At 45.0% G+C, this 23,100-nt stretch overlaps 1 protein-coding gene across 8 annotated transcripts in view; it reads left to right on the forward strand.

The window, feature by feature from the left end:
• Nucleotides 1-22,754, forward strand: part of NCAM1 (neural cell adhesion molecule 1) — a 228,459-nt gene extending 205,705 nt beyond the window's left edge. For 2 of the 8 annotated variants that reach the window (XM_060268495.1, XM_060268496.1), the window contains 3 exons: nt 14,537-14,744; nt 14,993-15,109; nt 16,227-17,092. In XM_060268495.1, coding sequence (XP_060124478.1) covers nt 14,537-14,744; nt 14,993-15,109; nt 16,227-17,016 — 1,115 coding nt within the window. In that variant the 3' untranslated portion in view covers nt 17,017-17,092. Of the gene's footprint in view, nt 1-1,677; nt 6,172-14,536; nt 14,745-14,992; nt 15,110-16,226; nt 17,093-18,756 lie in introns of those variants that run through there. The other 6 variants (XM_060268497.1, XM_035139360.2, XM_060268500.1 and 3 more) reach the window with 4 other exon arrangements.
• The last annotated feature ends 346 nt before the right edge of the window (nt 22,755-23,100 follow it).

The following is a 23,100-nucleotide window of genomic DNA, read 5'->3' on the forward strand; positions in this document are numbered from 1 at the left end:
ATTTCAAAAGTTCAAGTCTGAAATTTAAGCATTTGGCTTTCTGGCTGGAAAATTCTTTCAAAAATTTGCAAAATAAATGAATAAATAAGAATCCATTTCAGCTCCATTTTATAACCTGTTTTAAGTTCAAATGGAAAGTGTGACAGTTTACAAAATAGGGGTGAAAAGCAGTTGGTAGCCCTTAGGGTTCAGAGCTGCCAAGTCTCCCGTTTTCCCTGGGAAATCCCCGTTTTTCCAGCTCTTCCTAGCTGAAAAAAACGGATTTTTTTTGTTTTTTCCTGGTTTATTCTGGCGCGGCGGCCATTTTGGAACTGGGCAAAGCAGCATCAAAAGTCACTTCTGAGCATGCTCTGCCCAGTTCCAAAATGGTGGCAGCGCTACTTCCGGTCTGCTATTTCCGCCCGGTCCCTTATTTCTCTGACAGCAACTTGGGAGGTATGCTTAGGGTTAGCAGAGGTGCACAAGAAATTATCAGCTGGGAGGGACCAGAGAAGACTGGACTCTTCTTCCATTTAATGGAGTTTGAGGCACTGCTGCCGTTGCATGGTTTATTTAGCTCTGGTGTGGTGTAGAAGGTGCTATACAGAATGTGGCAAGACCATTCTCTCTGCAGAGGATTTGTAGTCAACATTATGCCAACACAATTGGCACATGGGGGAGGAAGTCCAGGACTGGCAGTGAGGTGAGGGGTGGGGAACAGCATGGCAATTCTGGCTGGGACTAATGGGAGTTGTACTCTAAACCTCCTGGAGGGCACCAAATTGGCAAAGGCTGCTTTGATTCAACTCCCTCCTTGTTCAGTGGTGCCCTTGCTCCAGCTTGGTAACCCCTAGGTCCCAATCTCTATGCCTACAGCACGTACTGTCGGCCACATTCTGTATTCTTAAATGAGAGCAGCTGACTTGTTAGAAGTTTGTAGTCCAGGTAAGGTCTGAGACGTTCCTCTCTTGGGAGACCCAAGTGGTTATTAGGAGACAAGCTGCAATCTCTTCCCCAGTATTTCTGGATGTTGTGGGTGTTTTTATTGTCAGCGAAGATTCCCTGGGGCAGCAGCTCATGGAGTTCTACCCAAGGACTATTAGGAAGGCAGAGGCAATTACCAAAGTTGAGGCGACTTTCTTGGGCAGGCTGGGCATTAGGTAGAAGTGGGTTTGTTTATTCTTGCTTTGAAAATCCCCATTGGAAAGTGTTCCTTTGCCAAATAACTGCAAACTCATTCCCTTGTCCTCCAAGCATCCTCTGTCACAGTGTTGATTTCCGTCTCATTTGCTCGCTAACCCTCCATCCTCTCCAAATTCCTCTTCTCGCTGCCAGCTTCCATATAAACCTTTACCACTACCATTGCTGCTGCCGCTGCTGCTCTGTTTTTCTAACCTTTTGGACATTTTTTTAAAAATTATACTAAGTTAAATAAGCCTTTTAAATTCTTATTGTTTTTTCTATATTTATGATGTTTTTTTTCTTTTATCTATTTTTCTCTCTTTCTCTCTTTCTTTCCCCCCTGTATCCCTTCCCCGCCCTTGTTCCTTTCCTGTGTCTGTCATCATACATGTCACTTTGGACCCCAATGGAAAACATCCACTTCACATACACCCAATCTTTTGTTTTTATGATGGTGATGATGATTTTAAAAAACAACAACACCCAACCATTTTCTGACCCCATCTTGGGAATCAGCAGCAACCCTGGGATGTCCAGCGGCCTCGTCCCCCTTTGTCTTGTGGCTCATCTCTGCAGCAGCTCTGCTTCTGCTCTGTTAGAAACTTTTGCAAACAACAACAGCATCAAACAGATATTTGCTTTTGAAGACCCTGGTTTTCTCGCTGAGGCCTGAAAGCAAGATAAAATTCCTTATTTGCAAGGATTGCTTCTGAGGGTTGGGAAATAAAATGCAGAACACAAGAGATCCATTATTTTTGGGGAGAGATGTGCTATTTTGTAATGAGGGAGGGAGATACAAGTTTCAAATCAGGCATTTTTACTGTTTTGTGTGTGCATCCTATACCATGATTCCCTCCCTCTCCCCCGTTTTCAACCACTGGATGTAAAAACAACTTTTCAAATGACAAGGGGGGAAAGAATGAAGGGTGTTTCTGATACTGGTCTTTGTTGCCATTTTCACACATCACTGTTTGTTCATCCTTGCCAATAGTTCAACAGAATCTTTTTTAACAAACTAAGAAGAATAAGAATAAAATAACGAGAAGCAACACCCAAAATTTATCGTTGAACATTTCCCATCTTGATGTGACTGGAGTTACTTGGGGTAGATTGTCCATGAGACTTTTGTCATGTGTTAAAAGGGTTCCTAGGGACTAGTTTGCCCAAACATGTCTAACTCAGGATGGTACACTGCAGCTTACATTCATTGGAAAACCTGCGGAAATCTAGTTGGTTCAGTAAGCTGTTGCCTGTGGGTTCGTGGAGCATTTCAGCTGAGCCCTGCAAACTCTTGTCCATAGCATTCCGAGTATATTGCAGTGGTAATAACAAATCTACCTATGCAGCCATGTGAGTTGATAAGAGGTCTGAGCTGGTTTTTAACTTGCAGAACAGTTTTTAAAAAATGAGGAGGGGGCATTCAAAACATGGCTTCTCTATCTTGCAATCTGAAGTGGCACAGGCCACTCTGCTACTATCAAGGCTCTACCACACTTATTCACACACACACGATTTCAGAAAGATCATGGTGCCGTACAGAATGACAGCCTCAGGTAAGGTATTCAGACAACCAGTTTGCCCTGAGTGCCATTCAGTACAGAAGGAATATATCTCTGTATTAGGACCTTAGGACGTTCACTGTGATGCCACAGCCATTTGTTCAGAACTGTTAGGAGTTTTACATGTCTGGAAGTATGGGGTGTCATTAGTCTCCATTCTTTTTTAAAATGAAGTTAGTTAGTTAGTTAGTTAGTTAGTTAGTTAGTTAGTTATTGTTACGGTTCTCGACCAGCATACATATATATATACATAAAACAATCCAAAATACAATCTAAAAAATAAGCAATAAATATAAACCACTTTAACCATTATAAAAATTATTAGATAAAATAAGGTATCATAAAGAAGATCATAAAGGTATCAAAAAGAAGGTAGATAAAAGAGGGTACAGCAAATGGTAGTAATGGATCATCTTTGGCTCTGTCCTGAAATTTTTGGGCACTACTAACTAGGTCGGCTCGGATTTTTATGACTCTAGCACAGAACTTGGCTACTTTTGCTGTCACAATAGAGTTAGCATCTGAAAGAAGCCACTCTATATAGAAACTGTCCGAGCGTCCAGGAAGCTCAGCCAGCGCCGTGTGGATGAGCTCGCCTCGCACCTCCTCGTAGTAGCTGCATCGCAGGAGGATGTGGCCAATAGTTTCCACTTCCCCAGAATCCACACGGGCAATATCTCTCGCACAATGGGATCCGTTTGTACTTCCCTTGAAGAACTGCTGAGGGCATTATGCGATTTGGGGCTAAAGTGAAAGCTCTTTGATGAGAGGGTATTTCCAGATGGGATAGGTACGTAACTGGGCGAGATAAGTATCTCCTTTCCTCCTGAATAAGAAAGTGAGGTACTTTACTCAGATCCTTCTGCCTTTCTATATCTGTTTAACAATGATCTTTGCTGAGTCAAGGTCACGTGACATCAGGCTGGCTGGATGAAGGCCTATACTTAGCATCTTATTTACTATGGCCTTACTCCAAAGGAATTGATACTTATCTTTTGATAACAGCAAGCTTAAGCTCATGCCCACCCCCAGTGCTTACCAACATGCTTGCCATGAGTTGGGTCCCTTAGCATCAAATGGCAGGCAGGCAAAGTTATTTGAGTACCAGCTGGTTCAGCAAGTTTGTATGGCCATTTTGGTCTAGGTTTCCACTGCTGTGCTGAGAAGTTCATAAGAAGCTGCTCTCTGCCCTTTCAACAGTTAAACGTTAGCTGGAAATACATAACCTGTCAAACTGATATTATTTTTTTCCTTTGTCACCACATTCTTCACCATATGAGTGCTAACTAATAGGAGATAATATGGCACATATAGCACACCTCCCACTTAGACTTCAGCTCATTGCTAGTTGTGCTTTATTATAACCTTTCAAAAGCTTCTCTCATATGTCAGTACAAAACAAAATGGATGCATGCCCACCAGATTTTTCCACACAGCATTATGTGGAAATTCCATCACTCCTAGTCAGTGGAATTAATTAACAGAAGGTTAGGAAGGCTCACCTTTTGGGGAAAGAGAGAGAGAGAGAGAAACCCTGTCGTTCCACTCTGGTTTGTTTTAGAAGTTTGCCAAGAGGTCTGGATTGGAATTGGAAATAATATCCAAGTCTTAGCACAGCCTTGGAGATTGTTCAAGTTGTGGAGAGAGGCCTACTTCAGCCTGGGGACATCTCTTCCCTCCAGATTTGATCTAGAAATTGGTCCATTCCAATGAGGACCCAAGAATCCAGCTCAAATTCTGATAAAATAAATAAATTCTAATAAAGGTGGAGCTTCTTACCATTCCTGTTCAGGAATGCTTTTGGTATAAGATAATTCTGTCTGAGAGCAAGGGTTTAATTTAGATGATACACAAGATTATTCTGATACCCATGACCTTGCAAAGCCATACATGAAACACACCTTTTATTTGCACCTGCTGTGCTTGGTGATTGCAAAATGCTGCTTGAAATCTTCAAGCGAAAAGATGAACTATGAATGTTCAGTGCCCAGCTAAGAGTTGAGGTACTGATAGTGTGAGGTCTGTGTCATATTTTGAGCAAAATTATAGAGTGCGAAATTCAGAGATTCAGAATCCATAGCGAGTCAGTAGAGATGGAGTTTGCGGTTGAATTTGTGCAATGGAAATCAGCATTGGGAATTAGCTTTTCCTTAAACATTTTGTGAAAAGCACTCCCTCACAAGTCAGAATAATTCGCAGTTACAGGTAGTGGAGTGTTGATTCTGGATTCACAGGCAATACAGTCTCTACTTGCTAATGGAGAGGAGAGGAGAGAACTTTCAAGCTGCCAGCACAGTAGAATGTTGTGAAATCATCTCAGTCAATGTTGCTCAATACAGGTTCCAGGCCGTGATCCCTTCTGAATGACCCCTGGCAAAGGATGCCAGGATATCCCTGGCACTGCATTGAGCTGATGAGCTTTCCTGACAGCACAGTACCCTGGCCTGCATTCCTGAGCAAAGGTTGTGTGTGTGAACAAGAAGCCACTTTTCCATAGTGGGGCTAGGCAGGCTGCTCCATTCCATATACTCATAGCTGTCAACATATGTATCCACTCGTAACACAGCAATGGTGCTTAAGCAAAGGAAATCGTTTTAAATGTTTACACATTTTATTTTGTTCTCTGCATACATGTGTGTCTGTTAGCATTTTAGTGGACATTTCAAGCCCCTCAAGCCAAATGGACGAAAAAGAGCTGCTGGATTTATTCAGGAAGGTGGTTTTTTTGCAAAGGGATTTCTTTTTCTGCACTCCACTTCCACCCCCAAGAAAACAAACTATGTTGTTGTCTTCACTGCAACAATTTGCGTGACTTCTCTTCTCATACCTATATTTCTTGGAGAGGGTGGGGGGATGGGACGCCGAAGAGGAAAGGTTCCTTATCACTTTCTGAATTTCTGCATGCACAGATGTGCAGCTACAAAGTGCATGTGACCTGCAGTGTCATTGGTGTTTTACACCCACTACACCTCCCCGCCCCCCGCACACAATCTATTTGAGGACAGGTGTGGTACGGCAGCATATTATTCCATCTTGGGTGCTGCGGAAGCCATAGTGTTGTCACAACAACATTACCTCCCTCTGCATCACCACCATGGCACTCCAGGGATCGTGAACTCACAGCCATTACCTGCCTCACCCGGTTTTGACACACTATTAGGGATGTGGGATACCTTGTCCATTCATTTTGCATTTTAAGGCAAATACCTAGTCCATACTTCTCAGTCCAGTGAATGAACTGAAACACAGAGACACTTCTCCAAATGTTGCGATGCAGTTTTCTAACCAAAAGGTGTGCACAAACATGCAAATGTTAATGAAAATAACATACAAAGCTACATCCTGTTGGGGAAAATTGCTTGCAAAAATCTGTATATTAGGGGAAATTGTGTACAAAAATGCGTATGTTAGAAGAAATGCTCACAAGAAATGCATCTGAATTTTCATGTGTCGCTCCTGTGGGGGAAAATTCCAAACGGATGTGGGCATTTGGTAAACTGAGAATGCTGGGAAAATGAGAAACTGGGAGAAAGCTAAATTGGAATATTTCCCCATTCTTACAGCCTCAGCTCCATATTACACGCTGTGGTTGACTTGCCTTCATGGTTCAAAGGTAGCTTAGTACTATCAGCTCACTATGACTGATGGGTCCAAAAAGGCTTGTGGAGGTGGGGAACCCTCCTGTACCCACAGATTTGGCATACATCAATCTTTTGAGGGCGGACCATAGAACACTTGCCACATAAGGGAAGTAGTGAGATTCTGTGTCTCATTTCATATTGATGGATATAAAGTCAGAGAGAAGTGTTGGATAAATACTTCAGCCTTCCTTTTGCAGATTCAAGCATGGGCAGAATGGGCCTTTAAAAAAGTATCACATAGACCTTTTCAAGAGCTCTTGAACAATGGAATGGAATGGACTCCCTTGATATGGGGTGAACTCTCCTTAACTGGAGATTTTTAAGCAGAGGTTGGATGGCCATCTGTCAATGCTTTAGTTGAGATTCCTGCATTGCAGGGAGTTGAACTAGAATTCAGGCATGTCCAACAGGTAGATCTACCGGTAGATCACTGGACATCTGTGGTAGATCACTGCTCGCCCCAAAGAAGCTCAACAACTTTGGCTTCCCTAAAAAAGCTCAACAACTTTGCCCTGCCCTCCTAAAAAAACAGGGCTTTCCTCCTCCCTAAAAAAAGCTTAACAACTTACCCAAAAAAGGGGTAGATCACTGCCAGTTTTTAACTTTGTGAGTAGATCGCAGTCTCTTGGGAGTTGGCCACCCCTGAACTAGATGACCCTCAGAGTCCCTTTCAATTCTACAATTCAATGATAAGTAAATCTTCTCACCTCCCAACATGATGGGAGGCCACATGATTGGCCACAGCTACACTGAACAGGAAAATGAATGGCAGTTGGGCTCTGCCAGAAAGATTTGTGGTGGACTGTGCCCTGTGATCTATTAGACCCACATGTCAGTGGGGAATGGGCCAGAGCCGAAGTGTGGTAGAGCAGTGGATGTGGCTCTTTGTCCAGTAGAATACATTCCAGCCATGCAGAAGCCAATGGTTTCTACATACCCACAAACACCCTACACCTTTCCATCTGCCATCCAGGCAAACATCAGGTATTTTAACATTTCAAGAGCACAGTTCTTCCAGGCATAAGCAGTCAAAGAGGGTGTAGGGCAGGGCCTGTGGAGGAGGCACAGCCTAGACAGTGTCTTGAAGGCTGTATATAGAGGTGTTTGGAGGGCTGCATTTGGCACCTGGGCACAGGTTCCCCACTCCTATAGAATTACTGCATGGCATATACAGGCATATTTAAAAAGGAGATGGGCCATCTATTTTTGCCCCCACCCACTGATCATTGAGCAAGCCCAGCTTCTCCTGACTTTGCAATGACAGACATACTTAATGATGATTCAAAGGCGGATTATGTATGTAATTTGTCCCTCTATCACCATGATTCAGGCAAGCTTTCTGACTATTTTTTAATGCAGTAGTCATTTATCTGGATTCTGCCTTATGTCAAGTCACATCATTGGCCTGCCCAGCTCAGTGTTGTCCTTGGCAGCAGATCTCTGGGGTTCAGGACTTTCCAGTCCATCTCTGGAGATGTCAGAGACCAAACCTGGAGGTTTCAGCAGGCAAATTAGTGCTGTCTAGAGCCGGCTCCTCCTTCCAAAGGGACAAACACAATTTCCCTTGAGCTGAAGTGAAGATAGTATATATGTGCAAAATGCAACCAGTGTGCTTCTGTGGTGGGTCCACTGCTCATTATGTGCATCTATTCACTCCTGATATTGGCCATTCGATGGTGAAATGTGTTCGTTTCAAACTTTGCATACATAATCCAATCTCAAATTTCAACCTTCTGTATTTCATTGTGGTTGTTTTGCTGATCTTAAAAAGTAACCGTTTGGACATTTGGAAGTTGTGTGGCATTGTGTTACAGCACTCAGAGTTACTTGCAAAGGAATCATAAGGAAGTGGCTGTCCTTGGAAAGGACATCCTAGTAACCTGTTAAAGGACTGGGTGCTTGCAGAACTGCTTGCAATGGTTGCGATTTGAAAGAAACCACTTCAGGTTGAGGTGCAAGTCATTCTGGAAACATTTAGATAGCTGCCTTATGCCGAGTAAGAAGATTGGCCCATCTAGCTCTGTATTGTCTACATTGACTGAGCGTGGCTCTCTATGGTTTCAGAAAACGGGTCTTTCCCAGCCCTCTCAGACACTTCCTGCTGGAACTCTTGGTGGTCTCCTGGCAGAGCTTCTGCTGTTGTCAGATCAGTACTTCAGTCTTTTGCACTACAGAGGAGAAAGACACTTAACATTGAATGTCTCTATAATCTTGCACAGAGGAGAGTACATTCAACATTTTGCCTTGAACATGGTTTCGTGTGGCCCATAATTACTACACCCTTGTAGGAACAGGGCCTATGTTCAGAAATCTCAGCCAACTAAGAAGATTTGAGAAATTGTACATATTCCCCTATTTCTTTGGGGGGTTTCCAGGTCTTGGCTCCCAGCCTTCCAACTAGTCAGAAGCCTATCTAAATCTTCTAGCATGGTGGGGTCCACTCTAATCCAAGACACTTGCTAGCAGCCTGCTGATCCTGCCTCCTGTCCTCTTTCCCCATGCTTGTCCCTTCCACCCTGTTGCAGATTTCTTCATTTGCTCCAGTTGCTGGTTAGAACGTCCTACATATTTGAGGTGGAGAGAGCTGCACAATTGTCTCATCTCAAAGGTGGATGCTGAACCAATGATGCCCCTGTCCAGCTTTCACCTTCATGTCCAACTCCAGATGTGCTTCTGTGGTTCCTCAACCCAAGGGAGCCGGAAAGGAACATGAGGCACAAAGTGGGACAGGGAGAGAGACCCTACCAAAATACAAAATGATAATAGGTCAAGCATTCTCTGAAGCTCTGAATTAATGCCCCACACCATTTAGTCACAGCACAGAATAACTGTGTTTGCTGGATCTGGCTCGCAGTCTGTATAGTCTGGGATTGTGTTGCCAGGATAGAGCCAGATATCTCCAAGAATCTGACCAGCAGAGTATAATAATGCTTAGTCAATCCCTGTTGCTTCACTCCCACCACCATAAGTACAGCCTGGGTGCTGGATCAAGCCAAAGCGCCATCTAGTCCAGCATCCTTTCTCCCAGTGGCCACCCACATGCCCCATTATGGGAAGTCTACAATAACCCTATCCTGCTCCTGTTTCCCAGGCCCTAGCATTATTCAGCGGCATAACATCCCCAACAACGGAGGCAGAACATGGCCACTGTGGCTAGTAGCTATTGACAGCGTTATCCTCCACGAATCTGTCTAAATCTCTTTTAAATTCACCCAAGTTGGGGGCCATCACTACAGCTTGTGGGTGCAAATCCCATAGTTTAACTATGTGCGGTGTGAAAAAGCACTTCCTTTTGTCTGCTTTCAATCTCCCAATGTTCAGCTTCGTTGGCTGACGGAAGAATACAAGAAGAATTGGGTATGCAAAAGATATATATACTACTGAACATTGAGGTTTAGTTTAGCATTCATGGTTAATAGCCTTTCCTAAATGTATCCTTCACAGTTCCAACTAGCAGGATGTTACTTGTTTCAGAGATCTTCCCCCAAGGCAGGGACCCCTCTGGCATTCACTAAATGCCTCTTCTGTCCCCGTCCCTAGGCCAGAATTAAAAGTGCCGTATAAGAGTGAATGTGTACCACAGGCATTCAGAATTGCTTCTTTTGGATTTCCCAGATGGGAATTTGAGATGAGGAGAAGGGAAGATTTGACGTCTCTGCTAAAGTTTCTCCTCCAATAGCTGGCAAGAGAGAGAAGGCTGAATAATCCATGCGTGAATTTAGAATACATTACAAGAGGGAATGCGTATGGCGCCCCCTCCCTCTCCTTGCAAGAACCAAGGGTGATGAATTTGTTTAATTATGTATCTTGGCAGAGAGCTGATCTGGCTGGCGCAGGCATTCTGCAAAGCGCTTAATGGACTTCTGATGCAAACGTCAGACTTCACCAGCCAAAGCAAAAAAAGAGAAGCACAGTGCTTTGGCTTTGCTGGGGAGAGAAACGAGAGATTGTGGTTAATATGGGACTTCTTAATGGAACTTCATATTGACAGGGGAGCAGAGGCTCGGGCTAAGGTGGGGTGATCAGAGCTCTGTACAATGGTTTTTATATATATATATAAAGCAGACAGTATGCTTGTGCATATGATTCTAGCATAATTCTTACTGTGAGAAAGAACTGAGATGCCGTCAGACAATCACATCCAATTTGGCTTTTTTGCACTGCTTCATCAGTGCATGTGTATACCTTGATAACATAGAAGGCCAGAGAGAGAGAGAGAGAGAGAGAGAGAGAGAGAGAGAGAGAGAGAGAGAGAGAGAGAGAGAGAGAGAGATGGATGGATGGATGGATGAGTGGGATATTGCGGCAAACTGCACATGTTTCAGGCCCAAAATTAATTTTAGAATCTCCAAGCAGTGAGATGTATTTCAGAATAAAAACAGGAAAAAAGAACAGAACCACGGGGTTAGGAAAGTGGGTAGATTTGTAGGGCTTTGGTTGTCTCCTCTTGAACCTCATCTGTAAAACATGATAATAATTACAAGACACAATATAAGGTTACCAGATTATTATTTTTTCAATGAATCCAGGAACATTTTTCAACTTCAATAATGGATTTTGTATGTGGACTGATTTGTAAATCTGGGGACTGTCCCTGGGAAACGGGGACGTCTGGTGACCTTACATTAATAAGGGCTGACAAAGGCCAATAAAAGCAACAGCAATCTTACCGCAAAGAGACTTTGTCCTGTTTGGCTGGTGTGCAGTGAAAGATGTTATCACCTGTGGAAACTTTGCCTACATCAGAGCTTTCCAAGGTGACATGCTGAGGCCTTTTAGCCCTGGGCCAAGGGAGAGAGTTTGTACTTCACAATTCCCTAGGCCTTCATTCCAGCCTTGGGTCATAAAAATGTATGTATTGCTATGGTGGGTTAGACCAGCAGTCTATCTTAGGTTGATACCGTGTTCCCCAGCAGTGGTCCCCTGAGTGCCACAGATAACATCACAAGCAAGGAATGATGGCTCCTGGCACCCGCTCTCCAAATTGGTAGATCCCAGCATTTGGCAGTGTACGATTTTGGAGAGACATGTGATCTGCCTGACCAAGGGGTAGACTGCTAAGGTGACTTGCTGCACACATAGCAAAATGGTCACTTGCTTGTCAACTATCCATTCTGGAGACAGCATGGAGCAAAGAACCAAAAAGAGAGATTCCAAATAAAATTGTACCTTGGTTTTCGAACAGCTTAGTTCTTGAACGTTTTGGCTCCCGAACGCCACAAACCCAGAAGTGACTGTTCAGTTTTGCGAACTATTTTTGGAAGCCGAACATCCGGCGGGGCTTCTGCAGTTTCCGATTGGCTGCAGGAGCTTCCTGCAGCCAATCAGAAGCTGCGATTCGGTTTCTGAACATTTTGGAAGTCGAATGGACTTCCAGAACGGATTCCGTTCGACTTCCAAGGTACAACTGTATAGTTTCCTTTGCAGATTAGGAGCCAATCTGCATGAACATATTCAGACCCATTGAAGTTAATGGACATGACTAACTTAGGTTCATTAATTTCAGTGTCTACCCTGAGCAGAACTTAGTTGACTACAATCCTTCACTTGGATCATTATGTTAGTATGGATTGCATGTGTTAGCATTAGTTACTATTCAGATGCATATTTAATTTAATAATTCAGAGGGCTAGTCCTGTGCCAGTTTGTTCAACAATTCTGTTACATGTTTGGGGGCTCGTGGTGTTTATGTACTACACACATGACTCTTAAAAGCTTACCCCTCCCTGGTCAGTTACAAGTTTTGGGGTTAAGATTACTAAAATTATGCCTCATGCATGGTGCTTTTTGATGCTTAGGTCTGGTTTCCCAGGATTAGGATGTTTCTGGAAAACGAAGGTATTCTTATTTTCCCAAGGAGGGGTTTGATTGCATTGTAGGCAATTCCATCTTTGGCAAGAGGAAATCCCACTTCCTGAGGGGTTAATTGGATTTACCTGCTGAGAAATTTGACCAGGTCAACCTTTAGTTTAGCCCTTTTTAATTATTTTTTCTTCTGGTCAATTCCTGCCCTGTTGCAACATAGCAAAGTGAAGAGAAAGGCCGTCTGGCATTAAAACTTTCACCAATACGTAGGTGGTCTCCGCACTTTCCCTGTCCAATGTTCAGAAACTTAAAAGGTGGGTTGCTGTGTTGCAATGTCCTGTTGTTATTTAGTATTCCCCCCCCCCACTTGTTTGAAAACTACCAAGCTGCATACATAATGGAACAGCAATCAAGGAGAAAGCATTAGTAAATGCAAAGCAGCAAGAAATTAAAAGGCACCACTAAAATACCAATTTTGAAAAGAATAATGTAACAATAATTTAAAGCAGCAGACCCTAATGTCACCACATGTCAAAAGCAGTGGCGGAGGAAGGGGTGTGTGGTAGGTGCAGGCCGCCCCAGGTTTTATCACGGGGGGGGGGGGGGGAGAGAAAATGACAGAAAATATGAGTTGGTTTTTAAAAAAAGAAAATGGGCTCACGAAACTTTTTCGTTCAGTCAACAAACGCAACAAAACGTGGCTGGCACTGGGTGCCATACCACGGGGGCCAGCACTTACCATGGGGCCTGCAGCATGCCTGAGCCACGCATCTCTCCTGGGAGTGATGTGGTGGCTTGCGCATCTGCAGGCTCAGCGCTGCCTGAAAAGGCAGCGTGGAGCTTGCATCTGCCCACTGCCTCTCCCTCAGCCGCCCTACAGCTGAGGGGGAGGCTGCGGAGAGGCTCCACGCAGCGTACCCCACCCCTTTGGACGGCTCGTTTCCCACCCCCAGCTGTGAGATGCATGCTGCACCGGGCACCCAAGCGACTACCTACGCCACTGGTCAAAAGGCAGCTAGTTGAAATAAAAATGTTTCCAACAGCCACCTAAGTTCTCTTGAGCAGGGTTATCTACAATCTTGAAACATATAAAATTGTTCTTAGCAAGGGATGATAAACTTAGGGCCTGCTAGACACTGAATTTGAGCATACTAACTGGGGCTGATGGGAGTTGTTATCCAACAATTTTGGAAGGGTCCCCACAGGCTCTGCGACCCTGTTCTTTGTTATAGGGCGTTTCTTGCGTCCTCCTTGCACAAGGTAAAGGATGCCTGGACTAACTAAGGACACCACTTTGCAGATTGACAACTGTATGCCCAGGATAGGCTATTTCTAGAATGTGTTTGGTTGCATTCTATGTCAAGAAGAGCAGTGAGGAACCTGTTGTCTTCCAGATGATGTTGAAATACAACTCCCATGTTCCTTGTCCATTGGTCATGCTCAGTGGTGCTGATGGGAGTTGTAGCTCAGCAACATTTGGAAGGCCAAAGGTTCCCCACACCTGGTCAAGAGAAAACCTTATATTGAGAACCAGAGTCCAGCTAAACTCCTATAATTCACTCCCCCTGTGAGATGCATGATAGGAGTAAGTTGCCAGCTTCCAACGTTGCATTTGAAAATGGAGGATAGGTTTCGGACTGCATTGGCTAATAGCCACTGTTGGCCTCTTAATTGTTCTGAATGCAACTTGATAAGAGTATTACGGGATTCTTAGCTTCTGTGTTGCTGGTCCATGTTTTAGGCTATGTCCAAAGTGTGAAATTGAGTGAAGTGCCATTTCTTTTAGATAAGTAGAATCTGTTTGCGCGGGGGGGGGGGGGGGATATCTACAAACAGCATCTTTCTCACACACAAACACACATTGGATTTATTAATGGAGGTGAGGAGGGCAACTGTTTTGCTTTCTAGTGACGACATTTCTCTGTTGGTGAAAAGGGGTGCTCTGGAAGGAGATGAAGTATTCCTTAAACCAGCGATGCTTCACCTGCTCAAACAGGAAACTAGATACAGTGGTGCCCCGCTAGACGAATTTAATTCGTTCCATGGGTCTTTTCTTATAACGAATAAATTCGTCTAGTGAATCCCATAGGAATGCATTGAATTTTTTTTAAAAAAAAATTTGCCCATAGGAACGCATTAATTGAATTTCAATGCATTCCTATGGGAAACCGTGATTCGCTAGACGAAAACGCATTCGTCTAGCGAGGCAACCTCCGCTAGAAAAAACCTTTCGTTAAGCGAAAATTTCGTTAAGCAGGGCATTCGTTAAGTGAGGCACCACTGTAGAAGAGTGTCTGTGCTAAAAGAAAAATGTCCATCCCGACTTGCAAACTTCTATGTTTTCTCCCTTTTCTCTCTTGGCCTCTAAAGCGAGCACAAGCCCTACTGCAGGACTGGGCACTGCTGCCATTGTGGGCATCCTCATTGTGGTCTTTGTCCTCCTGCTGGTGGCTGTGGACATCACCTGCTACTTCTTGAACAAGTGTGGCCTCCTGATGTGCATCGCAGTCAACCTCTGTGGCAAGTCCGGTCCTGGGGCAAAAGGCAAGGACATGGAAGAGGGCAAGGCAGCCTTCTCGTGAGTAATTTTGTTTTCACTATACATACATATATATAGTTGTATTTACATTGCACATTGCTGCAAGAAAGAAATGGAAGGAAAAATTGTCTGCACGATGAAAAAGCCCATCCTTTCTCCCATCTACCCCTCCCAAAGTAAAATGGTAAAAGCTGCAGGGGATCTTTCGCAGTCCTGCTAGCTGATATTTTCTTTAACTGGGAGGTGCTGGGAATTGAACTAACCCTGCTTCCTTTCCTCCCTTACAGTAAAGATGAATCAAAAGAGCCCATTGTGGAAGTGCGAACAGAGGAGGAACGGACCCCGAACCATGATGGAGGGAAACACACAGAACCTAATGAAACCACGCCACTAACAGAGCCAGAGTATGTTGTGAATGTAGAAGCCCCCCCTCCCCCCGGGTGTGTCCTTGAAGAGGGGAGGGGAGCAGAGCCCCTCTTTAGGCTCCATTGTGTGAAAGACAACTCTGTGCTGAGAGAGAGAGAGAGAGAGAGAGAGAGAGAGAGAGAGAGAGAGAGAGAGAGAGAGAGATATCATTCACATGGAGTGTGAACTAGGGGGAAGGAAGGCTGAGCAATCCTGAGGAAGTGACGGGTATTTTAGGAGTAATAATAATATGTTTCCAAAAAGAAGAAAAGCTCTCATGGCACCATAAAAAAACTTTATTGTGGCAAAGCTTTTGTGGACTAGAGTCCACTCCATCGAATTTCTGAAGCACTATTCTCAGTTGGCAGTGTTATATTGGGCTGTGGTGGTGGAGGAGGAATGCAATGGAATGTGGAAGCTGGGATTAAATGGCAATGAAATGCATGAAGTACAGCTGCTGACCATTCCCAAAGGAGGAGTCCAAAAGTTTGCTTGGGCAGATTTGCATCTTTGGAGGGTGTGCTGCAAATCTCATTGTGACCCAGAAAGGGTCAAGCAAGGCCTTTTTTTTCAGCTGGAACTCACCAGAACTGAGTTCTGGCACCTCTTAGGTACATTCTGGCACCTCTTTAGGTTGGGACTGTGCAGGTGGCATGGCACCTGGGGCTGTGTGTCGTGACCATCGGGTTGCTTTAGCGATGGTGTGGGCGCAGCGATTGTGGCCGCGTGCCGGAGGTGGAGGTCAGCAGCAGTGTCGCCAAAAGTGGCAGCTGGGGTGAAGAAGAGAAGGTGGGTGCTCCCCTAACTTGCTCAGCAAGTTCCACCACCTCTTTTTCTAAGCCCCGGGGTCAAGGCATGTACTCTTCAAACAGCCTCCTCTGATACCATGGATGTGCCCCCTTATTTTTCAGGGTCTCCCTAACGTCCAAAGGCTTGATGCTTTCCTTGCCTCCATGTCTTCCTTCTTCCTTCTCTTTGTGTGTTAAATAACCGCATGTTGTTTCTGCAGTTGCACTGACTCACCCAGCCGCCTGCTGCTTTCATGGCTTTCATTGTCTGTTTCTCTCTTTTCTTTCCCCTCCCCCCCCCGCCTTTTACTTCCTTTCATCCCCACAGGCACCCTGCCGACACCACGGCAGCCACCGAGGATATGATGCCGTCTGTCACCACAGGCACCACTAACTCTGACACTATCACTGAAACCTTTGCCACCGCTCAGAATAGCCCCACCAGTGAGACTACCACCCTCACCTCCAGCATCACTCTGCCGGCCACGCCCATGCCCGACTCCAATTCCGTGGCTCCCAGTCAGGGGACGCCTTCGAAAGCGGCCTCGGCATCTTCGCCCCCACCCACCTCCACACCTAAAGTGGCTCCCCTGGTTGACCTCAGTGACACGCCTACTTCCACCCCGGCCACTGGCAACTTGTCGTCCGGCGTCCTAACCAACCAAGGGGCAGTGCTGAGCCCTAGCTCTACCACAAAGGCACCCGAGGCTCCCAAAGGCCCTGCTGCTGCCAGCAAATCCCCTGCCCCACAGCCCCCAAACCCCGCTAGCTCTCCAGCCTCTTCAGAGCCAAAGCAGGAGGCCTCCGGCGCCAAAAGTCCAGAAAAGGAAGCCACGCAGCCCAGCGCGGCGAAGACTCCAACAGAGGTGGCCAAGAATGCAGTGAATCAGAAAGGCGAGGCTGCCACGGGGGGCACCACAAATGCTACTCAGAATGAGGACTTCAAAATGGACGAAGGGAACTTCAAGACCCCAGACATTGATCTTGCCAAGGATGTTTTTGCCGCCTTGGGCACGGCGGCTCCTGCCACTGCACCTGCAGGCCAAGCAGCTTCCTCCGGCCCGGAGAGTTCTGCATCGGCAGCACCTGCAAAGACAGAGTATGCCTCCCCGCTTTAAACCCTGCTTGTTCGTGTGCTGTGTCTCTTGTCCGTGCTGTGCCGTGCTTGTTGCTCCACTTCTCTCTGTGTGTTATGAATTAACCTGGCTTTTTCTCTAAGCAAGCTAACCTTTATTTATTTATTTATTTATTTATTTAACCAACCAACCAACCATTACAGAAAGTTTAGAATCCAGATGTCTTTGTGCCTGGGATCAAGCAGTAGTCTCCAGATTCTGTTGTTATAAGCTCCCTTCCTCATCTCCTAGGATGGAGTCACCTTTAGCTTCTAAGAAGCAAGTTGTTTGCTACAACTTGTCACGGGATAATAATTCTGTTGCCAAATGGCATCTACAAATAAGGGATGGACATGAGGGTAGTCTTTTTTTGCAAGGTTACAGCTGGAAGGCCTTAACATTTGGATATTTAGAAGAGATGACTTTCCTCTAAGTGTGAGATTCTTTCACAGGGCTGTGTAACCTGTGGCCCTCCAGATGTTGTTGGACTCTTTAACTCCCATCAGCTGCACCTAATGGAGCTGTACCCTAACAAAATCTGGAGAGCCATGGGTTCCTACATCTCTGTCAACCAGGTATGTGTTAAGCTTTCTTCCGCCTTTTCCCTGGAGCAAAGTAGCCAGCATGATTGAACCAGGCAATGCTAGAGGATAATACCGATAATGGAGAGGATTGCTTGGGCCCTGGTTTTAAGGTGAAGTTCCTGTACAACTAAATAGCTGAGGGGGAAGCGCGGAAAGAGGCCGAGTTCCCACCTCAGCTCCGTTTTAAAAGGGGGGGGGAGGCCCTGCCCTGCAGCCGACCCTATTGGTCGGCCCAGGCGTGACGTCGGCGGGAACTCGCTACACGCGAGGGGCTGGGCTCCCTGCCCCATCGCGAGAGTGCAGAAGGGTCCCGCCCACAACACCACCTCCATCGGGGATGCGGAAGTGGTTTTCCTGTACAACATGCCAACATGGCTGAATTCATCACTTGGTTCTAGTTGCAGCAGAGGGGTAAAACATGGTTCACATGGAGGAGTGAAAAAGGACCAGTGGTGGGTAAGGATGAACTGGGCTTCAGAACCCTTCCCGTTTCATTTCGAGGCCTTAGGAAACCTTAAATCACATATTCAATTAACCATGAGAAGCACAGTTCCCAAAATTTCAGAAACTGAAATGGCAGCCTTATTTCTATCAAGAAACCATTTTTAGGACAAAACCCAGGCCATTAGTAGGAGTCTTTCAAGGACTTGCCATGTGTCTCTGAAGGTATCTCTGCTGTTGGGGATTGTGTTGAGAACATTCTAATTCTATTGTTAATAATATTTTAGTACATAGCTGTCAAGTTCTCCCTTTTTTTAAGGGGAAATTCCCTTATGCTGAATAGGCTTCCTTGCGAGAAAAGGGAAAACTTGACAGCTATGTTTTAGTATTGTTGGACATTTATACATTTCCTAAATGGTTGAGAATATTCTTTTTGTCAACACATATATTAGTATATATAGTTAGCTTAAAAATGCAAACCAAAGGATGTTTCTCCTGCATCCCAAGACTCACTAGGTGGTTGTGCTTTGCAGTCAACTGGCTGAGGAAAAGAAATTGTGGGGGAGGTGAGAAGGCTTGCTTCCTGCTTTTTTGTCCCAGTCTTGAGAAGCATAAACTCTAGCGTGGAGGGATTCTCCTTTCTCAGGCACCAAGTTTTGTTGAAAGGGCAGCTACCAGCCTTCGTTTAATCCACAATATTTGGTGACTTTCCCAACAGGAAAACCCCCGTAGATGAAAAGGCTGCAATTCAAGCCACAGAAGCCAAGACAGCCCCCGCAGCAGAAGTCAAGACGGTACCCAATGAAGCCACACAAACAAATGAAAATGAAAGCAAAGCATGATGGGCAACTGAGCCGAAACAAAACAAAACAAAAATTTTAAAAAAATTGACAGAACAAACAACTTCACCTGAGCATTTAAAACACACAACACACATCTCATCCCTCTAATGTCTTTGCCTTTTTTAAAAAGAAAACAGACAAAAAAAATGCATACAATGGGGGAAATGTGGTGGGGTTTTTTTTTTTTAGGTTTGTAGGAAGAATTTTATTTTATGTGCACTTGCTTTTAAGAAACAAAATGTTTTACTTCTTCGTCTTCAACAAGGATAAGCCCATAACCCCACTAGGATACCAGGGCCCTTGCGAAATATCCATGCAGAGTTAACGAAACAAAAAACCCAACTGCAGCATGTTTAGGAGATTCAGAACAAAATTAGGAAGCCAGGCTTGGCTCTGCCAGGCTGAGCAGACTGGGATGGCCAGTCGCAGATCGTTTATTTTTATACTTTTCAGCCGAGTTGAGAAAAACCTGTAAACTCTTTGAAGTAAGTTATCTCCTCCCCGTTTTATTTTTTTATTTTGTTCACTTTGAATTCGTCCTGTACGCAAAGTGTGTTTGCCCTTCCAGACTGAATTCTGTTCTCCTTTCTAAAGGGGCAATCCCCCATCAGCGTCTGTTGCGCAGAGCCCCCTGGAATGAACGGGAAGTGTGCAGGGTACCTGTGGATGTTCATTTAAATGGGGCTTGCGTGGAAGACGTTTTGGGCCGATTGCGGCCCTTTTTGGTACAGGTGATAATTCCAACATGTTTCGTTTTAGGAAGAATGCCTTTGGGCAGTTTTGGAGTTTATATTTCAAAGTGCAGTATTCCTTGTTTTGTTTTTTTAATTTGGTTTTGCCAACTTTATTTTCTTCCAGTGTTTACAGTCGACAAAACGTTTTTTAAAACTTTTGTTGTGTTTAAATGTCTATGTAAAATAGCTGCCTTTTTTTAAAGAGAGATTGCGAGAGAGAGAGAGAGAGACTGAGAGAGAGAGAAAGTAAAAACAGGCTATATAGATAGTAGGTTGATCAGCATGCTTGCTTTGCAAAGGGAGACATTTTGAAATAATGGATGTTTACAGTAGGTGTTTCCCCTTTTGTCTTTTCTTTCTTTTTTTAATTATTATCATTTTTTATTTCTTACTGGAGTAATAAAAATAAGCAAACCCTTACCCTTTTCTCAGACGGGCCACGTAAAGTCCAATCAGTGTCCTGCTTCAGGGCCCTACTGATGAGCATGAGTTTAACTTTAAGCATGTGAACAAAGGAGTGAAGTTCTGAAAAGCACCAGCGCAGTATCTGCAATTTAGGACACTGGGAAAGGTGGCTTTGTATAGCTGGTTGGGGCGTAAGAAGTGTAAGTCAGTCCATCTTAAAGAATGAATATCTTGTGCTGCAAACCTGAGTCTCGAAAAATGCTTCCTCTCAAACGAATAGGTGAGGATTTGCTTTTGATGGAAATCATATTTCCAGGGTGTTTTTTAGGACCAGGATGCTGGGCCACGATGGTTCAGCTCCAGGCAGTTCCAAACCTCTCACTAGGATCAAATCTCAAGGTCAGAATGGTTCCCCCTTTGCTTTGATTGGCTGAGGATTTGACAGGTCCCACCCCAATTCCTGACCATGGAATATGAGGCCTTTTAATGTCCAAAGCTTCAAAGCATTACACCTGTGATCCAAAGGCTTAAATGTGTAGTGCAAGATTGGAGGATCTATTATGCGCAAAGCTGTTCGCTTTTGAACATGTTACCCCTTTGAGAGAAAAGTCACTGGCTTGAACTTAAGCAGTTGCTCAGTGGTGGTGCGGAGTCAGGGTCAAAACTGAATACAGGAAGTAAGTTATTTTTCTTATTCTAAGGCATTATCTCCCCTTTCCTCTCCAGGAATCCCCCCCCCCCAAGGTTAGTTAAGCCAAAGGGGAGGTTGTATAGTTAAGGGCGGGTCTAAGAAGGTAAGTTTTAAAAATTACCCACTCTCCCTCCTTATTTAAGATATATTGCTGCAGATATGGCTTCCTTCCAGCCTACACAATGTTTAAAATGTAGTGAAGCTCACCACTTATGGGAGTTCGGCATAATTTCGGAGAGGAGGCAAGGTGGAGGTAATCTACTAAGAACCATTGCTGTGCAATCCTGATTCAGAAAGCCCATTGAAAGGAATTCAGTTTCCATAATCACACCCTGATCCAAAACTTCATATGGCTCTGATGCACTCAAAAAACGCCATAAAAGAGGCGGGTATCCCTTTCAGTTCAGCTCAATGCAGTAGAGGGTGTGCTCTCAAGAGCTTTCAAAGATAATGAAATGAGCAGGATAGCCACTATGGATCCTGGTCTCTGCACATGCAACAAAATATATGGTTGGGGGCAGACTTTTATCCATTTTACACAAAAGTCAAAAATGGTCTGCTGGAAAAGTAGGAAAACCCCCCCCCAAATCCTCCAGTTGCTGATTCTACACAGTTGTTAGGAAATATCCAGGGGGGTTTGTTGTTGTTTTTAAGAGAGAGAGATAAAATGCATCAAATAATCTGATCTGGGAGGTTTGATCTGATATTTAAGTTGATTTCTCAAGCACTTAATGATCTTCTTAACTTTTCTTACCCGAGTATTCATGTTAAACATTATTGCCCCATAGCTTACATACCACGGTATGAAACTTGGGTTCCCCCTGTTCTATTCAGGATCACACCCAGAATCTACAGAGTTCATGCAGTGGTCTTGTGCTTAAAGTTGTGACTTCGCTGCTTTTTAAAATAAATAAATGTACAAACAGGGATGTGGGTAAAAGGATGTAGAGGTGAAGGAGACCAGCCCTTTGTATAGAACTATCTTTTCCCCCCCCCATTTTTTTAAAAAAAGAATTTCATTAGATCTGCAAGCTTGTGCACTGTGGGTGCGTGAATATCTTAGTGTGAAATGTGTTTTTTGTCATAGTATCAAAAAAATTTAAAATTGGAAAGAAAGAAAAAACCTTCCACATCGTTTGGGTCTGGAAGGTGTAGCGGGAATAGTTCGGGGTGATCGAGAAAAATTCCAAATGATGAAACCCCAATTTCAGGATACATAAAACGAAGAGAATACAACTGTTCTGGACTGAAAAAAAGTAGCCTTGAAATCAAGATTTCTACGACTTGCTTCGCTCCAGATATTTTTGGGCTACAACTCCCATCATCCTTGTCGGGGGCTGATGGGAATAATGAGCTCTAAACTTCCGGAGGCCACCAGGCTTGGAAAGGTTGCTTTAAATACATACATATATATATATCTATATATAAAAACCTGCAAAATTGAATGTGATCTATAGCATCCCTTTGCGCTAATGTCAATTGGGGGGGGCAAAGGAAGGGAGGGAGGAGGTGGCAGTGGGGGGAGACTGCAGTCCGGCCTAAGCAAAATGAAGCCACGCCTTTCGATATAATAATCTCATGTGCGCAGTCCGTCAATGTGGCATCTCTCAGTTATCATTCCCAACTGTGAAAAACCAAGAGTCTTTGTCATTTTGCTAAATGTGGGGGGCAGGGTGGGGGCTGCTTTCTTGTTGTTTTTTTTTGTTTTTTTCTCTTCAGCTCATGGGGGTGGAAATGGAGGCTGCCTTTGTATTGATGCGCTCGCACCCAGCACCTGTGAGGAGCAGGTGGTGTCCGACCCTCTATTATGTGCCTGGGTGGGGGACTTGTTTATGAAGGTGTAAAGTGAGGAGGGGAACTCTAGCCCAGGGGTCCCCAGACTTACCGGCGTTTGGGCCGGTTCCCACCGCGCCGATCGTGCGGCGGGCCGGAGGACAGGGGAGCGCGCGCCTGTGCGGGCCGGCGGGCGGGGGAGTGCGTGCCCGTGCGCATGCGCACGGGCACTTACTGGCGCGCCGGCGCGCTTCCAGGGTGGAAAAAGCGCCGAAAATCCGTTGTGCACATGCGTATGGGCCTCCCCCAACCCGTAAGTGCACCAGAAATGACCTCTTCCAGGTCGGGAGAGGCCCATACGCATGCGCACAAAGGATTTTCGGCGCTTTTTTCCCGACCCGGAAGAGCGCTGCCGCACTGCGCGCCGTAAGAGCGGTGGGCGGCGGTGGTCGTCGCGGGCCGGATTGGCAGGCCAATTGGGCCGCATCCGGCCCCCGGGCCGTAGTCTGGGGACCCCTGCTCTAGCCCTTCAAGGAATTTATTTTGTTAAAGGGTGTAAATATAACCCCCCCCCCCTAATCTTCTCACATAGACTTTTTTTCCTCCCCAGAGGGAAA

This window comes from Zootoca vivipara, chromosome 15 (genome assembly GCF_963506605.1).
Source record: "Zootoca vivipara chromosome 15, rZooViv1.1, whole genome shotgun sequence".
NCBI lineage: Eukaryota > Metazoa > Chordata > Lepidosauria > Squamata > Lacertidae > Zootoca > Zootoca vivipara.